Consider the following 19024-nt stretch of genomic DNA (forward strand, 5'->3'; position numbering starts at 1 on the left):
GTGTTACGCATAGTTTACAAGCCTTGCCGGAGTAATTGTCAGCATGCGGATGAGTGCGACACCATAATAGTAGCGGGGTTCTCACGATGACTGCAACTTACATATTTTAAAGGACCACCCAGCCATATGTAAACTAGGGGCGCCAAGCAACGACGAACCACATGGCAGAGGAAACAATTACATTATTTCAGTATCGGTGACCTTAGCAAACTTATTGTAGACTTTTTTCCAAAGAAATAATATGGCAGTGCTAGCAGAAATAGGTGGTAGTTGAAATATTCATAAAAGGGATAGGTCATTTGACAGAAGCTTCTACCTTTCTGACAGCCAAAGTCAGTCTTAAACAACTGATTATTCGAGCGAGTCAGAATCAATAACGCACATTTCTTTAATTTAAAATGTTGACACCACTACCTGATCATATAGCGACCAACTAAAAATTGTCTATTTGAAGATTCTTACACCAAATTTCATGCAGCTAGCGCTGTTTCGCTCTAACCATAAAAGGGTGTTTATTAATAAAACGCCACCATTGTCATGGTATAAATGAAATCAGGAAAATTTATTCTTTCCTGTAGAAAGGATTTTTGGCAATCTGACTATAGGTAAAGAACGCATGGAACGCGAGGTATGTTTCCTGCAATTCACAAGAAGTAACTAACGTTGTAAGGCCAGCTTGAAGCAAATAATGAAATGGAAGAATGTGAACAGTACAATTTGTATGACACAGCCAATTATAAATCATTTATATACACACTACAGATTGGTTACACATATCACTTGTCATATCTTACTACGTAATAAAATGTCTTGTAAGCCACTTTTTTGGCTGGGCATATTTTATGAAACTATAGTGCAAACGTGTATTATATGCTTGATACTTTAATAAGATATTTTGAACTTTGAACATGAATCTGTCCCCTGCCAAGACCTACCAGACCCTAAACGTTCAGTGTTGCTATAGTTTGCTCGTTATCAGTATGTGACTGGGCGGGATGTCCTGCAGGAGGCAGTATGTTTCAGTATGGTAACACTGTAAAGATGGCTTCAGTTCCGCACTCTACACGAACATAACCCAGACTCCAAAACACCTAACACAAGCATGCACACATCGAGAGGATGCTTAAAAAACAGGTGTTGATTCTTCGGATTTTTTTTTTTTATATATCTGTTACGTTGGATACATTTTCATTTTCCGGCCACTTTGAATGCATTTTATATCCCTCTTGCCTTGGTTACATTTTTCGAGCGCTTGTTAATTTTTATTGCATTTTCGTAACTCTGTTTTTTTTTTGTTTTTTTTGGTCATATTTTACATACTAACGTTTGTGACATATCAAATTTTCTAACTTTTGATCATTTTAAAAAAGATACTCATTTTTTGTTAACAAATGAGATGATACCCTATATCTTAGTCCACATTCAGCCCGAAATACGTAGAAAATCTACTCATTTTGGCATTGAAAAAAAGGAGTAGTTTTCAACTTAAAACAATAATTTTCCTACTAAAACTTTATTTCACAGCAATTGCGAAACAAATTATTCTACCATCTAATAATCACACTTGTTGGTTCGGATGGAAGTGCTGAAGGATCTGACTGTGGGAGGAAACCGGAGTACCGGGGAAAACCCACGTGGTCAGGTGACCTCAGAAAAAAAATAAGAAAAACTAACACCAAATAAGATCCAATGAGCCTTATAGCAAGTATCTGTCCTGATTAAAGTCACATTTCGTAGCTATTCTAACAAATATGTTTAATTGGTGGTATTAATAGATTACACCTCATAGAAGTGTTTCCGTCACAAACAAGTATTTTAAGGCAGAGGAAAAGAGCACCAATGATATTTGACAGATACATGGAGAAAGAAATAAAAAAAACCCAATATATCCGACAGACAGTCACACGCAGAGATTAATTTACCTTAGACAAGATACAAACATCCATAACACTGCTGAAGCTTTCACAGTTCTCGACTTCAGAAATAAATCTCACTATATCTTATATATATATTGCTAACGAATCCTGTTCATTGCGGGAAGCCAAGACCTGTCGGAGTAGTGGTAATAAGAATGTAACAAATGTTAAAAATAATTCTTATAGTCAAAACCTTTATATTCACATGGCTGATGAAAATATGCATAACTTGCATGACTCATGACAGGTGTTTATCACTATATGGAGGTATCCTTGGCTCTTCAAGGTTACGGACAGAAATAGACACTAATCGTACATATGTTCCTGTGACATAAACCAATGGGATGTGTCAGACATGATAGTCTATCCCAAGGACATCTCGCCAGTGCGACCCATATAGTAACACAACAGTCCCAAAGGGCTTGTATTTCCAAAGATAACAATGATTATGCAATGATGCAGCTTAGTTTGTATGGGTAAACAAATAAACGTTACACCAGCTACAAAAGTTCCAGCTAAAGAGCCAAAATTTAATAAAAGGTTCTTACTGTAGGTAAAAGCAGGCCATTAGTTTTGAAGTGACTTCCTTCTTTTCTGTAACTCAAACCGCATCAAAATTACTGAACAAATATGAAGCATTTAAAAACGAAATTCCCACGACTTCTTTAAAATGACCAAGTATATGTGAAATTGAGAAATATGAAAACATGCCATATTTGCTTTGTAGTTAGTTTCATTTACATAGTAAGGAGGAGAACGTGTGCTTAATAAGGAGTAGTCATTGCATAGATGAACAGACAACACAGGGCATATCATCCAAAGGTCAGTCTTGAAAGAGCAAATAAAAAAAGAACAATTTGACATAATCTTTATTTTCAATTACCGTTACGGTAGGATGATTTTCAATTTGTAAAGACGAAATAGTATGTAAAATTTTGAAATATATATCTATGCTAAGAATTTGTAAAATGTCTAAAAATGATCTTCCCATGGTAAGATTTAACTTTTTTGACTTGCAAGTTAAAAGAAGAAAATAAGCTGTTAAAATATTTGTTCAAGATTTTTTAAGGGCAGTGTATAAGGAATCTGCAACAACTAAGATGCAAAATTTAAAAATATTAGAAAATCATCTAACATTAAATATCAGCACCTGGTGATAAGCCATGGGGACATATATCAACCATGATGTAGGAGAAAGTTCTCTTCCAATCAGATGGTCCAGACCAAGATCAGGCTCATATAACACATTTTCTACACAAGAGGCCTAAGCTGCCTTGATGGTCACCTGAGATAAGCAATATTGAATATAAAGGTTAAAGGATAGTTATCAAGTGTCATGAAACAGAAATTGTGGCACTAAATATAGTAAGCACGTGTTAATACATGCATACCATCAAAACTATCATCCTATACTGATAATTCTTACGAAGTTATTTCCAGTGTGAAATAACCAACATTATGCTCCAAAATGCAATTTTTCTATGAAAATTACAGTTACAATTACCAGAATAAAATGTGAAACTCATTTTGGTAATAAAAGCACCTTAAGATGCTTCCATTCATGAAGAGCATTTGATTCTACCATATCTGGGTGTTGAGAAGATATTTTGAAATTTAAGTCAATTTGACCCCTCCGGCCCCTGTGGGGTGGGTACTGTATAATTACAATTTTCTTTCATCTTAGGCCAGGGAAGAGGTTTCTGAAATTTTTTTAATGAAATTGGATCAGTGGTTTTCAAGAAGAAGTCAAAAATGTTAAATTGTTTACAGACACACAACACATGAAGCACAATGCCGAATGAAGGTGTTTGTAATAAGTAAACATAAGACTTTGTCTCAGGTGAACTAATAATGTACACATTACAAAATCAACTCAAAGTCTCTGACAAGATCTGAAGACAAAACATATCCCACTATAATTGTAAATTTGGAAATATCTGACGAGAGGCCTGAATGGCATGTTTCATAAACCAATTGCACTACAACAATCTTATCAAAAGCAGTATTACAAAGTCTCATCTCTCTCAGATTATAGATCATATTAATATTTGATCCTGATCAGTGATGAATATGACATTTTTCCTTGGATTTCTATAAGAAAAAAAATGTTCACAACTGATTACCCTAGCATTGCTGTTATAGGTAATACACACACTCTCGTTTTTTATGAGATATTTTTATTGCATTTTTCCCAATTTACTTACTAGTCAAATACCAAGACCTGTTTATTACCATTTTTCACTCAACAAGAAGCAGTGAAAAGTAAATTCTTGACTAGTAGATAACAGATACTACACCATATCATTAACTCACTGTCACATAGTGCAGAGAGCTAAAGTGTATGCTACAACATAGCAGTAACTACAACATAATCAAACTTTGAACTAAAATCCTTGGTATGATATTTTGCTACGTTTCTTGGACAATTTCCAGTCTTTATTGGGAGAATTAATCACTGTCGTATGTGACTTCATTTTTGAGGTGAATGAAGGTATTTTTGGGTCACGAGGTGTGGGTGTGACGTTAGTCAATATTGATTCTGAAAACATACTAAAAGACTGTGCAATATCTTGAGAGAAGAATTCACTATCCCTATCATCCATGATATCAGCTGATTGCATCAGCATGTAACTTTCATCTGTAGAGACAGCCTCATGATGATCTGTTGGCTGTCCTACAACTTCTTCACCTGGATCATCAGAAAACAAAACTGCTGACGATAAGCGTTTTTTTCTTTTCTTCGAGTGTATTAAGAAATCTTGTGATCTAACTGAAATGTTTTCTTGTCCCTCATCAGTTGTGACACCAGTTGATCGGGCAATGTCATTTTCTAGCTGATGTTCCTCTTCCCTCAGTGTACTTATATCAATACCGAATAGCCTATGAAAACTAGTATCACTGTCTTCGCCATCACTTCCAGGTTCTCTATTGTTTATACTTGACTCCATGTTGTCATTACTAGTATCCCCTAGTGGCAGTGACTGATTTCCAGCATCCACAGCAATTTGAAGATTTCTAATCAATTGTTGATCCTCATCCTCAAGTTTGTTGGACTTTTTCTGTCTCTTTTCCTTATTTTCTTCTTTCTTCTTGTTCACTTCTTCATCCTAAAACAAGCACATGTTTTAATCAATAAGTTCCATACAAAGAAAACTAATTATGTTCTTGTTCCAGTAAACATATCACATGAGTGTGATGTAAGGATGTGGTCCCAGTTTTTCAAACATTATAAAAGGTGATGAATTCAAAGCAGTTTGGAAATACATCAACAGAATTTATCAATTTACAAAAAATGTACAACAGAGGTAAGGCTGGTTCATGAACACCCACCTTTTCTTTTAACAGGGCTGTGAGATCAGGACTTTCTTCCTCCCACAAGGCCTTTAGAATCTTACTCAAGGCATTTGTCTCTGGAAATCTTTCTTCTTTCTCTGTCCTCCTGTTCTGTGCACAAGGTATTTCAAAATTTCCTATAGAATACCGAGTAGAGTATGAATGTTTGTGGTCATCAGGCCCGTATCCTACCACTCTCTGTAAAAACATGAATTCCTTAAAATTAAAGATATTTTTCAATACAATACTTGGTAAAGGGAGACAATCCAAGATGAACACCATCTTTCAATGTATCACAGAACAATCAAAAGTGCTAGACTGCTACTTGGGACAAAAGAAAAACACAAAAACACAAGGCCACAGACAATATAGTTTTAGATCTATTTGGTAGAATAAATAAGAAATTATGTTCTGATATCAAAATTCAAAGTGAAAGGTGAACAAGTTACCCCTGTACAAGCCTCAGTGTGAATATTCACAGAACAATGAAACAGCATCAGTTTATATTTTCATTAAACCAGCAATGATATATGGTTGGGATTACAATAAGTCATAGAATTTTTACCAGATAATACAGTTATACTGTCACAGCTTAGGATAATACCTTCTGATGGTATAACTACCAAGATTTAGTTACTTACCATCCCTGACTGTATTAGCTGATGACCAGTGGCCAAGCTCTGACAACAGACTGGACACTGGTCAGTGTCTGTATCATTGTCCATTCTTTCAATGTCTGGGTGACAAATTGGACATCTGATGTGGGGCTTTTTTGCCAAAGACATATCTATAGGATCATAAATACACAGATATGTTAATAGGGTCAAAATATACAGAAAAAAATACATGGTAATAAATATACATCAGTAAAAATTTCTATAACTTTATAGTGATACATCAGGTAACATATATACAGAAATCACTAACGGGTTAAAATATCCAGTGATCTCTACAGGGTTACAAATGTACGTTGATCTGTACAGGATTATCAACATACATATCTCTATAGGGTTACAACTATACAGAGGTCTCTTAATGGCTACAAAAATATATATCTCTTTAGGGTTCAAAATACTGTACAGATTGTTTCTATTTTCAAAGATAAAATCAAATTCAAAGTACTACTACAGAGAAACCCATAATCCATTTCATTACTTCTCTGAAAAATACATTCTTTTTGCTTACATGTCTTGGTAACATTATAGAAATTTTAACCAACCTTTACAGTTTACAGAGATCCCTGTCAAGGCTACTGAAAAACATAGTCTGATGACAATAGCATCAGGTTGCTAGCAATCATTATACATTAATTTCATTAGTCAGGTCAGGGTTTAAACTAGAGTATTACACTTATACCTCACATGAATTTCATCCATACCTTAACGTAATTATTCAAATATAGATTTGAAACATATAAATCTAACCTGTAATGCCAACTTTTTCCTTTGGTGTCAGCAGATTTTTGGAATCATTGTCTTTCTTCTTTTCTTTTTTTTTAAGATATCTTGAGATCCATTTGCGCCCCTTCTTGATTGTGATGTCATCCCAGGGTTTGCTATCGCTCTCAACTGAGCAGGTCTTGTCATGCCCTTTACTAGAGAAAGTGTAACCCTGATAAAACACTTCTCCGTAGCTGTCCATCTATAAAGAAACACAAACAAATATAGCTATAATATGTCTACAATTGTAACACAAAGTCCCATTTCATAAGCGGTTTAAGACATGAGTCAAAAACTATCTGGTAGATCAAAAGGCTAAAGGCCTTGATACAAAAAAAGCTAATTTCACACTAAACTTCACCACTGGTTCTATGATATGGTATACACAGTAAACTTTAAATTTTAATGATTTCACAGGAAACAAAATGGTGTCCCCTTCTCCTAAAAATGCTTCTCACTTAATTTGGTCATGAAATCTTCATTTTAACAGAAGAAGAAGAATTTTAAAGCTTTTCCTCCATCTTCCCTACTTGTTCCACCCTTCTGGTCCCTAAGTGGTCAGACCTACTATTTATACAAAACTGAGTTTAGACAAACCCCTCTCACTCCTAGAGAAGATGTAAATAATTTAAAGGATGTGCTGAATTTCTCCAATTGAGCACTGCCTCTCAGAGATAAAAATTGAACCCTTCAAAAAGTCAACCTTTACAGAACAATGTATGGTTTTATTAATGTATTTACACACTGACCTCAAATCAAGTATTTCACTCTAAAACCAAACTGATATTTGACTAAAGTGACTTACACATTGTGACCCCCATGAGGTACTTCACCCTCAAACCAAAATGTTATCTGGGTAAAATGACTGACACACTGTGACCTCCCATGAAGTATTTCACCCTCAAACCAAAATGATCTGGGTAAAGTGACTGATATTCTGTAGTCTCACACGTTCTGACATTTAGAAGCATGTTTATGATAATTTGACAACACTATCTGTTAAATCATCAAGCAAGGATGGTTATGATATTGATAGTGGAGTAAGGAACATTATGTCAGATAGCCTACAGTAAGACATCTTATGTACATTGATCCAGGCCAACATCAGTGATAAATAGAAGCTGAAAGCTTGTTTTGTGATTGTTGTGAAACAAATAATGTTTAAATTAGGGAATAATAATTTACCTGGACTGCAAAGAAACCCTCGTCCACAGGCACAGCAGTTATACCTGTTAATGATGTGTTGAACCTGTCTGTCAACACAATCTCTGGTGTACCTCCACACACAGCCCCATGATAAAATACATCACTGGATGAAGCATGCAGAGAGTAACAAAGAAAAAACAGATGTAGCATTTAATAGAAATCAGGGAGAGATATCCTCCAAGCACTGGTGTATCAATAACCAGGGCCAATTTATACTCTCATACACTAAAACATTATGTCACATGTAATTGTTGCCTATGTCTAGGTAAATAAACAAGGCAGGTAGGTTCCAGACGTGTAAAGTCATTAATCATTTCAGGCTTATTAGTATCACCAGAAACTGAACAATATTTAAACATGATCTGTATTATATAAAGGGACATAACTTCATAGGAAAAGAGTTTTAAACAACATGTAGATTTATGTTAAGGTTATTGTGAATATAAAGATTCACAAAACTAGTAAAAGAAAAAAGCTGCAATATGGTTTTTACATATTTACCACTTCATGTTATAGTAAGTTGTTAACCAATATCTGTTCAATAGGCATCATCATTGTTACAATGTAAATATCACATAGCAACCACCTGCTATGATTGATGTGAAAGTAACATGTGAATTATGTCATATGTACAGTAATGTAGGAGTTGTTGTTTGGGCAAAACTGAGTCTACAGAACATTCCTATATCCCCTCCCCAACATTCATCATGAGGGGACAGTACCAGGTAAAATTGTGACAATGCTGTAAGATAATGAAATGAAAAAAGAAAGTGCTTATGCTTAAAGCTAGGTGTTATTCAAATCCATTTCAATATATATGTGTCTAGTATTGGATATGCTACTATCATCAAACACAACACAGAAATCATTAGCTTAACTCACTCAATCCTTGACACTCGCCAGGGAGCACCTAAAGCCTGGGCTGCCATCCCTGAGCTACACTTGTATGTGTAGCAGCAAACTTCTGGAGGACTCTGACTAGCTATCAAGAGGATGCTGTGATCTTTGGTAGGAAAGTTCACTCCTTCTAAATACTGTGGAGGGTTGACCAACATGTGTTTCCAACTCAGCACCTATTTGAAGTAAATCAAAACAAAATTTTATGTTCACTGAAAATATTTTAATATCCAAACCAACAACTATACAGGGTCTGATCAACCATGAATCATACTTGTAATCTACCTTGCAATCAGTTGGGAGGGGCTAAAACATAATCTCCGAAAGTAAAGATTTTTTCTATTACAAGGCAGTGATAAGCCATTATTGGCATTGCTACTAAGACTGCATTAGATATGGGTGGGCTTATTGCAAGGCATGGACCTATTGTCAAGTAAGTGCAAATATGGTAAGATTTAGAAAAAGAAACCTACTAGAATTTCTGACATTTGTAGAGAAAACAATATGTAGTAAAGTAGAAATATTTGTTGTGATTAAAGTACAAGGCTGCATACAAACTGTGGACCTTATCGTTAGGTATGTATCTTACCGGTGTTGAAGGAAACCGCTGGTCAATCAAGAAGAGACTGTAGTTACAAGCAACAAAGTGATGAAATTCTGATGCTGTAGATTGTGTACTTAGATGAATCCTCTCCCCTAACATCACCAGGGGACTAGGCAATGCAAACAGGTCAACACCCTGCTGCCCAGGACTTCTCTACAACAAAGACAAACAGGTCTAAACTATGCTTCCCAGGACTTCTCTATAACAAAGACAAACAAGTCAACACCCTGCTTCCCAGGACCTCTCTACAACAAAGACAAACAGGTCTAAACCATGCTGCCCAGGACTTCTCTACAACAAAGACAAACAAGTCAACACCCTGCTTCCCAGGACTTCTCTACAACAAAGACAAACAGGTCTAAACCATGCTTCCCAGGACTTCTCTACAACAAAGACAAACAACCCTGCTGCCCAGGACCTCTCTACAACAAAGACAAACAAGTCAACACCCTGCTTCCCAGGACTTCTCTACAACAAAGACAAACAGGTCTAAACCATGCTTCCCAGGACTTCTCTACAACAAAGACAAACAAGTCAACACCCTGCTGCCCAGGACCTCTCTACAACAAAGACAAACAAGTCAACACCCTGCTTCCCAGGACTTCTCTACAACAAAGACAAACAGGTCTACAACAAAAACCAATGCTTCCCAGGACTTCTCTACAACAAAGACAAACAATGTCAACAACCAAACTGCTGCCCAGGACTTCTCTACAACAAAGACAAACAAGTCAACACCCTGCTGCCCAGGACTTCTCTACAACAAAGACAAACAAGTCAACACCCTGCTTCCCAGGACTTCTCTACAACAAAGACAAACAGGTCTAAACCATGCTTCCCAGGACTTCTCTACAACAAAGACAAACAAGTCAACACCCTTCTGCCCAAGACTTCTCTACAACAAAGACAAACAGGTCTAAACCATGCTGCCCCGGACTTCTCTACAACAAAGACAAACAAGTCAACACCCTGCTTCCCAGGACTTCTCTACAACAAAGACAAACAAGTCAACACCCTGCTGCCCAGGACCTCTCTACAACAAAGACAAACAAGTCAACACCCTGCTTCCCAGGACTTCTCTACAACAAAGACAAACAGGTCTACAACAAAGACAAACAAGTCAACACCATGCTTCCCAGGACTTCTCTACAACAAAGACAAACAAGTCAACACCCTGCTGCCCAGGACCTCTCTACAACAAAGACAAACAAGTCAACACCCTGCTTCCCAGGACTTCTCTACAACAAAGACAAACAGGTCTAAACCATGCTTCCCAGGACTTCTCTACAACAAAGACAAACAAGTCAACACCCTGCTGCCCAGGACTTCTCTACAACAAAGACAAACAAGTCAACACCCTGCTGCCCAGGACCTCTCTACAACAAAGACAAACAAGTCAACACCCTGCTGCCCAGGACTTCTCTACAACAAAGACAAACAGGTCTAAACCATGCTGCCCCGGACTTCTCTATAACAAAGACAAACAAGTCAACACCCTGCTGCCCAGGTCTTCTCTACAACAAAGACTAACAGGTCTAAACCATGCTTCCCAGGACTTCTCTACAACAAAGACAAACAAGTCAACACCCTTCTGCCCAGGACTTCTCTACAACAAAGACAAACAAGTCAACACCCTGCTTCCCGGGACCTCTCTACAACAAGTGGTTTGGTAGGTGTAAGATAGGGGTGAAGCAGGGGTAGGAAAGTGGTGTGATATGAGAAGGATAGGGATGAGACAGGGGTAGGGAAGTGGTGTGGTAGGAGAAGGAAAGGTTTGAGACAGGAGTAGGGAAGTGGTGTGGTATGAGAAGGTTAGGGATGAGACAGGGGTAGGAAAGTGGTGTGGTATGAGAAGGAAAGGATGAGATGGGGTAGGGAAGTGGTGTGGTATGAGAAGGATAGGGATGAGACAGGGGTAGGGAAGTGGTGTGGTATGAGAAGGATAGGGATGAGACAGGGGTAGGGAAGTGGTGTGGTATGAGAAGGATAGGGATGAGACAGGGGTAGGGAAGTGGTGTGGTATGAGAAGGATAGGGATGAGACAGGGGTAGGGAAGTGGTGTGGTATGAGAAGGATAGAGATAGACAGGGGTAGGGAAGTGGTGTGTTAGAGCAAATTAGGTATGAGACAGGGGTAGGGAAGTGGTGTGGTATGAGAAGGATAGGGATGAGACAGGGGTAGGGAAGTGGTGTGGTATGAGAAGGTTAGGGATGAGACAGGGGTAGGGAAGTGGTGTGGTATGAGAAGGATAGGGATGAGACAGGGGTAGGGAAGTGGTGTGGTATGAGAAGGATAGGGATGAGACAGGGGTAGGGAAGTGGTGTGGTAGGAGAAGGAAAGGTTTGAGACAGGAGTAGGGAAGTGGTGTGGTATGAGAAGGTTAGGGATGAGACAGGGGTAGGAAAGTGGTGTGGTATGAGAAGGATAGGGATGAGACAGGGGTAGGGAAGTGGTGTGGTATGAGAAGGATAGGGATGAGACAGGGGTAGGCAGCTACCCCTCAGATTCTGTCTAGAACTAGTTAAATCATTGGTTAATTAACCAAAAAATTGAGGTGATGCATACCCTAATGTCAAACAGTTGTACAACAGTTGGGTCAGATGCAATAACTTCTCGAGGATGTGCTCCAAACTCTGCCCGTCTCCATGGTAATGAACACATAAACCTGGTGGACCTGCTTCCAATCACCTGTTCTGGTCTGCAACATTAACACTCAATCAGGCAAATGCCAAATTGCACATTGTTTTTGTAATTTCATTTCTCAAACTCAATTCTGAATTTTAACTTCTTATCAAAAGCTATGAATTATCTGGAAATAAGATCATGAGTATGTCATGATACAACTAACATGATACTCATCTGATCAAATTATGTTATTGGTGATGTAGTATATTATATTCAGTCAACAGAAAAGGAAGGTTTATAAGAAGACAATGATTCATCAGATTTCATATTAACTGAGGTAATTGCAGGGATTTTGCTTAAGTGTTTTTCGTTCCATTAACGGGCCTCATTTCGAAATGAAATTACTTCATATATAAGTTAACTTCACAAAATTTGCAATTCACTCTTGAAAATGTCCTTCCACATTCACTAATTTTCTTCTCAAGATAGATAGGCAAAAATGCTCTCCTCAAACCAATGAATAAAAAGCCCTGATCTGTTGCCCTAGAACCTGAAATGCTTTGATGGACAGACACCTGATCAATATCACACTTGACTTGTTTTAACTATGAAACCAACAAAGTTACCTATTGTCAGGAGACCAGAGATACACAGCTCCAGTTGTAGTTGATACCAAACAATCACCAGGAATGTAGTCACTGTAAATAAACAAGCTCTCATTTTTATCTTACATTGACATCATAAAACAATATTTGACCTAATAAGAACAGTATGCATGAGTACAAAGACACAAGAGGAGAGTCAATGACACATCAGTGAAGTGAGCAAAGTTTTTCCCTTTTTATCAAAAAAAAGACTATGGTACCATTACTTCTAACCAAAACATCAAAGTCTACAAAGCATTGAATATATTTCCAAACAGTTATTTAGTTGTAATATTTAAGTTAACACTAATACAGTTTCATTTTTTTTTTAATTCAATGTACCTCAAATGAACCGAGGTTGGATGCCCCTGCTGTGCGGTGAAGTGAGCAAGCCCAACAGGGGTAAAGGTACTGCTGTCTTGTCTGTTACTGTAGAGCCTACACGTGTCAAGGCCTCGTGCAGCTAGGTAATCTGTGGATGGACATTTGCATATATATATATGTGTGTGTATGTGTGTGTTATTCTATGATGTTGAGTTGATATCTAAAGTTTTGTCTTTACCAATTGAATGCATTTTGATTATTCTACAAAGCAGGTGAAAATATCACATTTCATATTTCTACCTCAGTGAGTTGTGTTATTCCATTGTAAGACCACTACTTACAGGTGCTGAGTGTTGGATGAATATTCATAGTACTGACCTGTATCCGAGACACACTTGGCAGTCACCTCTCTCAGGGGCATGTTTCCAATCACCTCATGCTTAGTTTTGTGCAAAGTCAAATCTTGTTGGTTGATCGTGATATCTGTGATTCCTCAAGACGGTTAAGTAAATTTGTAATACAAGTTCAAATAATATATGGATAGTGATCTGAATTCAGTGATCACTGACTGAGTTACATCCCAGTGTTACTATTACATGTACTATATGTGTTGCTTCATTGTCGCAGTTCATACTTATATCTTTTTGAGCTTTTTTAGCATGAAAGGATACGTAGCTGTGACAGGTCGTTTCCTGTTGCAGACACCAGACGGACATCAGAGTTTGTATCAGCTGTCCTTGACCCCAGTAGATATGACACACATCCACCTGCATACTCAGAGCTAGTTTTCTGAACAAAAGGAAAACCCTTTAAAATACTCTCTGATAAAATTAAATATTGTGTCTATTGTGATTCAAATCTACTTTTTCATATCTATTATTTCATCAGTCTTCCTGTATACCTCTAGGTATCAAAGCAAAAGTGCAGCTTCCCACTAAATAACCCACCTGTTTTGGAACTGACATTGGCTCTATTTTCATGTTTGATATAAGTTGTTATGTAGGTGATGATTGTTTTATATAAATGAAGGGTTTGACAATATGAGGCTTAGAGTCAGAAAAAGACTGCCCAATGTTATCTAGAACAGTCAGTTGTATATATCTCTACACAAGATGGAGCCTTCATTTTCACTGAAGATGTAGCTTCAATCTCTTATCATCATAACTATTAATTGTATTTCTACTACCGTTAAGTCTCATCATTATAACGTACTGGAGAGGTTTGTTTTCATGTAGTATATATACATGTATACTGAATTTAGCACATAAAAAAAAACTGTTATCCAGTAAATTATTCCCCTAGGCATGTAATATTTTTGCATATGTAATATATCGCAGAGAATTTTTCATTTGCTGTGCCAGTCAGTAATCAACTGTTATATCATAATATGAACAATGATGTTATATGATAAACTGAAAATTGGAAAACAAAATGGCTGCCTCCATATGATTTTGTCCTTAGGATTTTGTTGTGTTAAAACCTCTCGAAATGTACCGACACTACTATAGCCCCGACCAATAGTAAGACCGACCGGAAACGAAAAAAAATTAGATTCACCGTAATGCTAGTGTGAATGGCAGATGATTAAAACATTTTATTTTTTTTGTTGTTTTTATCTCCAAACTATCATATAAGACCGACGACTTTTACATATAACTATGTGAAGGGAGGTAATCCAATATGGCGGATGCAGAACTCGGGAATGATAACCCCAGGAATGGCATGTACCTGCGTATAGTGCGCACCCCCTTTTTGACACGACAGTTTCAGCTTAAAAAAGTGCGCACTATACGCGAATATTTACGGTAATTTTCTGAGTTTTGTGATAAATGGTGTTTAAATTTATTTCATCTGATATCATATTTTATAAAACTCATCTTGAAGTTTTATTTTTTGCCTGAGAAGGCTCATAATAATAAAATAAGTCTTTTTTTCATTAAATCTTATATGAAATGAAAACTTGTTTAAGATTCTATGCATCTGAGTGCTGTCACATATATGCAGCTTGTTTGAATCATTCGGACTTTCTATCAGCCTTTCTATACTGGTCTGGCATCCATAGCATTGTTCATTACCATCAAACTGAATACTTGCACTTCATTTATTTATTTATTATGTTATATCAAATCACTCACAGGAATATCCGGCCAGTTCCGAAACCTCTGGTACTGTTGAGTCAGTTTCTGTAGTATATCATTTGTTAGTTTGCTTGTACCAGATGATGACAAATAGTAAGCTTCTATCTCTTTCTTCACTTTCTCAGATAGTGTTTTATGCTGAAGCCACAAAATAAGAAAAAATTGTTACATATACATTTGCATCTGTTACACATTATATCCTAATAAAACAATAACAGATGCACAACCTCATTCCATTATGATGAAGTGTACCAAGTCTCAACAAAATCAGTTGAAAGCTAATTGAGAGGATATACAGGCAAGATAAAAAAGCTCATAAAACAACAGACAATAACTGTAAAGTGCTAAATGTTTTGACAATAAAGCATACCAAGGAAAAGACCAGTTAAAACTGAACAGAAGAAATCTCCAGAAAAGATTGAAATGCTACAAAAAGGTAATGAAATACACCTGAAAAACTAACCACAAATTTCTTATCATGGGTATAAACCTTGCAAAGTTTCAAAGAAATCAGAGATCTCCAGAAAAGATTAGAATGCTGAAGAAGACAAAGAGGGCAATATCTTCTCCTCTTGAATGAAACTTTGGTTCAGAAAAACATTTTTTTATATAATAGATAAAGCTTACTGAGATGGAAAGAGACCTCCAAACAAGTAATAAATGTTGAAAGACAAACAGACTATGCCATACAATAAGTTGTCCAGTCAAAACTTCAATATGAGTATGCAAATTGAATATAAAAGTCTGTACTCTGAAGTAATTTTATGTAGCTTTGACTCATTTTCTTTCTTAACGAGTCATCAAATAAAACAAATGTCATCATTGTTTTGTTTTTTTTGTGGTCAAACATCACTACATAATGATCAGAAGAGTTTGTAATTGGAAAACAAAGACTATCTGCTCAATATAATTGGCTATATTCCCGTAAAACTATTTTTTTCATGCAGATGAAATTTTGAAATTACTCATTACTTATAGCGCAATTCTGAACTTTGACTGTTGAGTGAAGATTTATACACATATACACTGTGTAACATGCTGAGATTATCATACTTACTTTTAAATTGAAACGTTTTATACACGTTCTGAAACTTAGAGCTTCTTCATGAACTTTCAATACCTCCTTCATATGATCATTGGTATAGGTGGTGTACACATCTGAAATTAGAAAAGGTTAAACTATTTTCCAGATTTTGAAAATGTTAAATCTATGTACACCTTATTACCATATCTATCATGTAAAAAGTCAAGGCAAGACTCAAAGGAAAGGGTGGACATTTTGCGCTTGTCAGAACCAGAACCCATTTAGTTCAAGTCTATCTAAAATGGGGAAATTTGCCTTAATACAGCTAAGATGTTTCTACTGCTTCACAGCCGACATCCTCAGCCGAGGCCAACAGCGGTGAAGCAGTAGAACAGTAGTTACATACATTATTCAGCAATACACATGCTTGTATGAGGAAAATTCATAAACCTTATTTCTTATCTGGTGTGTCTTAATTTTTTCAGATAATCAATTTCAATCTTGTAGTTATGGTGAGTTTAAAAGTCTTTTGCATAAAAAAAAACCAAAATGAACTGACAAAATAGTGTAATAATTGATGGGATGATATACCAGTGTAAATATATATACATTACAATAACATAAAAAACAACACATCGACATGTTGTTTTAAGTTATTCTAATATATTTCACCAGACACTGAGAATTCAACTTTTATATTTGAATATATATAAAGTAAGTACATTCATATCATTTATATGACAATATGCTAATATTTTATGTACATTCTGGAGTTGATGACAGAGGCAGTGTTGGTCGTCTAGCACACAGAAAGTCCTTCTTCTGGAAACCTTCTGGGACCTTCTGACAAAAGACTTCATTATTCTGTCCATAAATACCGGTAACATCTACATAACCATGAGAACCATACTCATAGAACACCTCTCGTCTTTCTGTCTTAGAAGTCTGGCAGGCTGGGAAATTTGTCTCTGGGAAATTCATGTCAATTTATGTCCACATGCAGGAATGTCTGAAATAACAAAAATTAAATAGAAAATTAAGGTATCAAGCAGTGAAAAGGAAAACAAATTTATTTACCATATGAGGTATAACTTCAATGTTACAAATGTATTCATGTATCTTATTTTTTTTAATTTCATCTTACAGCAAGCAGTCATCAACAAATAAATAAATATTTATAAATAATCACACTTAAAGTGACAAAATTGGTTGCTAATTTGTTTTAATTGAATATTGACTGTCAATAAACAGGGCCATGGAGTACAGCTGATTAAATGAGTGCATTTGTTTGTTTGTTAACTTTGTGAAGAGGAGAGTATAAGATTAAAATAGTAGGCAAGTTTTAAAGCTTTGCACTGTTGGTAATCACTTCTGAGACTCAATAGTACCAGGTAATATAATAATGTTCAGCTATTGCCCGACAAGTCTAGTGCATGATATGCATGTTCTTTCGTGTAAGCTGAATTGATTTTGAGAATGCGTTTCAGGAAACCCTGCGATTTGTAGGCATTAAATTTAATGTATAGTTAAACATTGATATTTTCTTGTCGATGTGTTATAATGTGTGGTTGTGAATTTAATATGAATTTTGGCGTGATATTGATGAAGTTTCACTGGTCATAAGCCAGTACTTTTCCCATTGTTCTGCTGCGGTATTTCTTGTAGTTCGACACTTTCTTTTTAATTGAATATTGTTCTATGTACCCTGTGTTGTGTTTGATGTCATTTTTATTGAAATCGATAATATGTGTACATGTATTGCTGTAAGGCACACCGGAACCAAGCTGATTAGAAAAAATGGTTAGCAAGTATACAAACATACAATTTGTACTGTCTAGTCTAGAGGCCTAATAACCGATCCAAACGCGCCAATGATGGTCATTGTTCTTGATATCATTTAATAAATAAAAATGACCGCTAAATAGAAGAAAAGAAGCAACAAAATAGTTAATACTTTAACTCTTTAAATTTACCGATAAGCTGGAGAAGTAGTCCATAAGGCTTCATGAAAATTGTAGATTTACAACCGGAAACCCTAACCTTTTACTAACATTTTAAACGCCACCCATGAGAAACTTCCGGACTCTCATTTATAATTGTTTTTGACTCATATCGAGATTTTTTCCGTCCAAGTTTTTTTTTTACTTTGCATCAATCTATGATTAAATTCAATGGTATCATACAATGTATATTTTAAATGTTAGCATTTCTAACTTTTCAAGGTTTTTACCATCCGGAAATCTTTTACCGATTCTGAGTTATAGTTAGTGTATCACTAAAATGAAAGTTGAGGAGGGAAACTACTGGAAGTGAAAACGAATTTATGAAAAACAGTTGGCCCACTGTATCACATGTAGCACGTAGGCCATATATGCTACTGCATAGTCACGAGTGCAAACGACCGTGCAGATGAAGGTGAAAGTAAAGAGTGAGTACTGCTGTTTAGTTTGACCACATGCATCTGTGTCGGGAACGTAAACAACTCGAGCAGCATTGTGAACTAGAATCCCGGATACAGGTGTCTCTGGGGTGATTTTGTTATTATTTTTCCTGTATCATGACCAACTGATACATATAGTTACAATGAGACCGTTACAAATCGCAGACTAAATTATTGGCGCGTTAGTTTCGGACCCCTGAACTGAAGAATATTTTTTCGCTAGCAACAATATAATGGTGAACTGCATGCCGCCAGAGACATACGTCTCTGATGGCAACAAACAAGGAAATGATGTGAAATATGCTCATACTTTAAGATTTATTTCAAAACTGATAGGTGAAAGGCCAGCATTTTTCTAAAAAGTGTCCACAGATACGACCTCAATTTCGCTCACCTGAAATTGATGGACATGTGAATTGGACATGTGACTGCAC

General features: G+C 36.3%; 1 protein-coding gene across 1 annotated transcript; it reads right to left on the minus strand.

Annotated features, from left to right (window-relative positions):
• Positions 1 to 2769: 2769 nt before the first annotated feature.
• LOC132544481 (uncharacterized) lies at positions 2770 to 18183 on the minus strand. The gene is made up of 16 exons (XM_060208079.1): positions 18124 to 18183; positions 16915 to 17159; positions 16184 to 16284; positions 15124 to 15264; positions 13660 to 13777; positions 13367 to 13480; positions 13007 to 13136; positions 12647 to 12718; positions 11961 to 12093; positions 9381 to 9548; positions 8777 to 8967; positions 7874 to 7997; positions 6674 to 6890; positions 5891 to 6036; positions 5247 to 5447; positions 2770 to 5023 (listed from the first exon to the last, which is right to left on the minus strand). Exons 2-16 carry the CDS (start codon positions 17129 to 17131, stop codon positions 4301 to 4303), a joined length of 2796 nt encoding a protein of 931 aa, XP_060064062.1. The 5' UTR covers positions 17132 to 17159; positions 18124 to 18183; the 3' UTR covers positions 2770 to 4300.
• Positions 18184 to 19024: the final 841 nt, after the last annotated feature.

This window comes from Ylistrum balloti, unplaced genomic scaffold (genome assembly GCF_031769215.1).
Source record: "Ylistrum balloti isolate Yb309-2 unplaced genomic scaffold, AGI_CSIRO_Ybal_v1 Utg369800, whole genome shotgun sequence".
Classification (NCBI taxonomy): domain Eukaryota; kingdom Metazoa; phylum Mollusca; class Bivalvia; order Pectinida; family Pectinidae; genus Ylistrum; species Ylistrum balloti.

Coding starts and splice junctions, on each gene's coding strand:
- LOC132544481 (XM_060208079.1), bottom strand. CDS start 17,131: ATGAATTTCCCAGAGACAAATTTCCCAGCCTGCCAGACTTCTAAGACA. Junction 15,265..16,183: donor TAAAACGTTTCAATTTAAAA/GTAAGTATGATA, acceptor TTGTGGCTTCAG/CATAAAACACTATCTGAGAA. Junction 8,968..9,380: donor AGCGGTTTCCTTCAACACCG/GTAAGATACATA, acceptor TACTTCAAATAG/GTGCTGAGTTGGAAACACAT.